Here is a 4,201-nt window from a genome sequence, read left to right as displayed (position 1 = left end):
AGCAGCCACTGGATGAGAGGTGGGGTACACCCTGGACAGGTCACCAGTGTATCGCAGGGCTGACACACAGAGACGGAAAAACATTCACACTCACATCTCACACCTACAGGCAATTCAGACTCACCAGTCAACTTAAACCAATCTGCATGTTTTTGGACTATGGGAGGAAGCTGGAGTACCTGGAGAAAATCCACACAGATAGGGAGGACATGAAAACTCCATGAAGAAAAACCCTAAATTGAGTGGAATTTGAACCCAGAACCTTGCTGTGATGCCACGGTGCTAACCACTGCTGCACTGTGCATAAATAAACATGCTCATTAGTGGTCAGTTCTTTACTGACATCTTTACATCCCCTTGGAAGTAATTAAAGACTGTTTTTTAACAAGTGAGACCTGACCTGACCTGTGAACAATACCTGGAGAATAAATTACCTCAGAGTAACTGTGATGAAACAAACACAAACACAGCTTACTATCAATGTTGTTGGTCAATATTATTGATTAGAAAAAAAAAAAGGTTTGCTTACTCATTGTCCAGTAGCAGTCATCCACAATTATGATTTTATTCTGCCAGTCAGATCAAATGAAAGTTATAAACTTCAGTGTCAAAGTTTATTTTGACTTTCATCACTTTCAGAGAGATTCAGCTGTGTGCTGGCAGCAGAAAATACAAACATGTCGCAGATGTTTGTAGTTTATGCTCAACAGAGAGTGTAAAATACAAAAGTGTTTTGTTGTGTGTATTCACAGTAACACATTGTTTAATAGTAGCAGCAGCTTCCACCAGAATGTTCAGCTTCTGAGAAAGTTGTACATCTAATGAGGATTAAGCTGATGTGTAGCAGATGCTTGTGTGACAGGATACAGAGAGAGGCTCCACTACTGTGAAATGGGGCCATAATGAGGCCAAACATAAAGGACAAATTGACACAAAGGTGAAAACGAATTGTAGAGGTGACATATATCTCATCCCACACTGTGAGGGCTCCTGTGTTTGAAGGAGAAACTACTTTTTATAAAAGACAACTCAAATTTTACAACCGTTAAATAACAATGTCCATGTACTTGATGGCGTATTTTCATAATGAGTCCTAGATCAGGTTTAACTGACCTGCTGTTTACACTTTCAATTTTCTTACTGGAACTAACCTTAATGTCCAAATAATTTTATTTTTCATGCAGAAAGTAAACAGATTCATGGTGCCATGCCCTCCCTCTCACACATGGATTAGACACATGATTAAACACTGGCATGTAAGAAAGAACACATGACATCAAATCACAGGAGAAGAAAATGTGAAAAGTATAAGTACTAATTAGTGCCGTTCAACACAGGTGGGTGGAGGGTGGGGGGTGGCGAGCACAGTGGTAAAACATATTTCACCTCTGATTGCTAATTACTGCACTTTACATGACTTGCACGTGTAAGCATGAGAAACTTCTCCGAGGTAACATATTTTTATCTGTCTGATTTCTATGAAATGGAGAACTACAAGTCAGTGTACTTTTTCATCTTCCTGATTATATATGTAATCATTGTCGCTGAAAATGTCGCCTTGCTCCTGGTGGTCTATCATGAAAAAATACTGCACGAGCCGATGTATTTATTGCTGTGTAACCTGGCTGTGAATGGTTTGTATGGGAGCACTGCTTTGCTGCCGGCAATACTGAGCAAGGTGCTGTCACATTCATACGAGATATCTCTACCGCTTTGTCAGACACAGATCTTTGCTCTACACACATATGCCATCGTTGAATTCACGATTTTAGCAGTGATGAGTTATGACAGGTATATGGCCATTTGTTACCCGCTGCCATATCATGCAATCATGTCACAAAGACTTGGCAAACTTATTGTTTTCACATGGCTTTACCCCATGCTGGCATTTCTTTCTGTCTTCATTTTCACCCTGCAGATTAGGTTTTGTGAACGAAAGATAGAAAAAGTGCACTGCAGTAATTATTCCCTTGTTAAACTTGCCTGTACAGACACATCTATTCTTAACATAGTCGGGCTACTGTCTGTAGTTCTATATACACTCCCACAGCTTATGATGATCTTTTATTCATATGCACACATCTTGAGGATATGTATATTATCAGTCAAAAAATCCAAGCTCAAAGCCCTCCGGACTTGCACCCCTCATTTGTTAGCAGTAATTAACTACTCTATTGGATGCTTGTTTGAAATAGCACAAACTCGATTAAACAGTAGCCACCTGCCACACCCCGCCAGGCTGTTTTTATCTCTGTACTTCCTGATATTTCCACCGATTCTCAATCCAGCAATCTATGGTTTGAGTATTCAGGTCATAAGAGTGCGACTGCTCAGGCTTTTCAGCAGAAAAAGTAGGCAAGTCCAAAAAATGTAGAGGGTTGTTGTTACTGTATATTCAGACAGTGTATATACTGTATGGTGCTGTGAAAACGGATGCCATCAGAAACACATGACATGTACAGATACCTCTGCCTCTCCAGTTTAACCACATTTGCTGTCTCATTGATAAAATCAAGATCTGACCAATAGTTGTCATGTTTTTGCCATGACAGCTATTAAAGATTGTATATACTATTGAATTTAACAGGTGGAAAATATTGTGCAGAGGTTCCTTTTTGTATTATATATATACATACATATATACAAATATATATATATATATATTTGCATTAATTAATAAAAAATATATATATTTCAGTCATTGCTTGAGATATTTAGTATCATCCATTCTTTTATTATCCTGTTTGCATTTCTTACTTAAGAAGATTCTGGGTTTGAATCCTGTTTGAACGTGTTTGGGCCTTTCTGTGTGTCAAACGGGACAACAATAGGTGGTCAGCTGTTGTATTTCTTCCTTTTTAAAAAAAGCCTGACAGACTATGTGGAGAATTATTTCTCACATTTTGTAGCCAAAAGGTTCCTGGTAACCAGAATTACACACTGTCATCTGGGAATTTACTGAATATAAAGCTTTCTAACATGTCTAGAAACACTAGTTCCAAGACAATTCTGCACTAAATTTGTAGCTCTTGACAAAAAACGTCTGCAAATGTTTTAGAGTTACAGGGATATAAATCATCCACTGAGTCAATCTTTGTTTTGCTCCCTGCCCTGAAAAAAATTGTTTAATTTAAAGTTGACCATGAAAGAAGACACATTTTACAATGGGCCTTACGTGTGCCCATGCCATACTTTAATTAAAAAAAAAAGTAATGTAGCTGCAATATTGTGCAATGTCAATACATTTCAAATGGCATGGTAACGTGTTATTGTAATGCATGCTTGTACATTAAACACTTAATAAATACAGCTATTTCTCTTTGTGTGGTGAACACTTAAAAAAAAAAAAAAAATCTATTCTTCTGGGGCAAATTGTAAAATAAGTCTTAAAAACACATAATGTGAGAGGGAGTGTACACCACTATTCTCCTGACCAAACACACTCAGAAATACAAAACTGTTTTACAAACAATCATGGAGACAGCATGCATACAAAAATAGACAACTATTCTGATCATTCCTTTGTAATTTACAATACGAGCTCATTATTGCCAAGCGTATGTTTGCGCCCCTGTTCTGAGGAATAATTTCTATATCTTCTCTCATCTCTCTGGGAAAAGTACAATGTACATTCACAACCACTGAGGCACAGCACTGGATTTACAATTTGTTTCAGTGCCCCAAAACATTGTGTAGTCACTGTTGTCAAGGTGATGTAATATTAAATATATATATATATATATATATACACATATATATGTTTAACACCCTGTACACTCATGGAACAAATAGACCCGTTAATCATACACACATGCATAACAAAATGTTGTGCACATCCAAAATAGATTTGTTTTTAATTCCTCCATCAAACCTTATTGAGCGCCTGTACACAACTCCAGCATAAAACGATTCAACAAAAGCAAGGGGGAGGTGGCCATGCAGGTGAGCAATGAATTACAAAGCTCCTCAACAAGTCTTTGACACGAACACAAAGTGCTTATTTGCCATAAACCCTGTGAGTCTACAAGTTTGTTTGTTTTTTTTTTTTTTTAAATGAAACCAGACATCTTTTTTTTGCTTTTTTTTTTTTTTTTTTTTTTGCTTTTTGAGACAGCCTTCATCTTTAAATGAGAGGGACACCTAGTCTTTGTGCTCCTGCACGGTAAGCAAGGTTGAAAGTGCAGTAAAAGTAGAGGTGGTT

The 4,201-nt window shown here is 37.4% G+C and overlaps 1 protein-coding gene across 1 annotated transcript; it reads left to right on the top strand.

The window, feature by feature from the left end:
* Nucleotides 1–1,432: 1,432 nt before the first annotated feature.
* Nucleotides 1,433–2,374, top strand: LOC113143063 (olfactory receptor 4E1-like). The gene has a single exon (XM_026328524.1). It carries the CDS (start codon nucleotides 1,433–1,435, stop codon nucleotides 2,372–2,374), a length of 942 nt encoding a protein of 313 aa, XP_026184309.1.
* Nucleotides 2,375–4,201: the final 1,827 nt, after the last annotated feature.

The sequence above is a fragment of the Mastacembelus armatus genome, chromosome 14 (genome assembly GCF_900324485.2).
Source record: "Mastacembelus armatus chromosome 14, fMasArm1.2, whole genome shotgun sequence".
Taxonomy (NCBI): Eukaryota; Metazoa; Chordata; class Actinopteri; order Synbranchiformes; family Mastacembelidae; genus Mastacembelus; species Mastacembelus armatus.
The sequence above is the reverse complement of the archived record's forward strand: the minus strand, read 5'-3'. Positions and strand labels throughout refer to the sequence as shown.

What these genes read in the sequence shown, in the direction of transcription:
- LOC113143063 (XM_026328524.1), top strand. Translation starts at nt 1,433, where the DNA reads ATGAGAAACTTCTCCGAGGTAACATATTTTTATCTGTCTGATTTCTAT.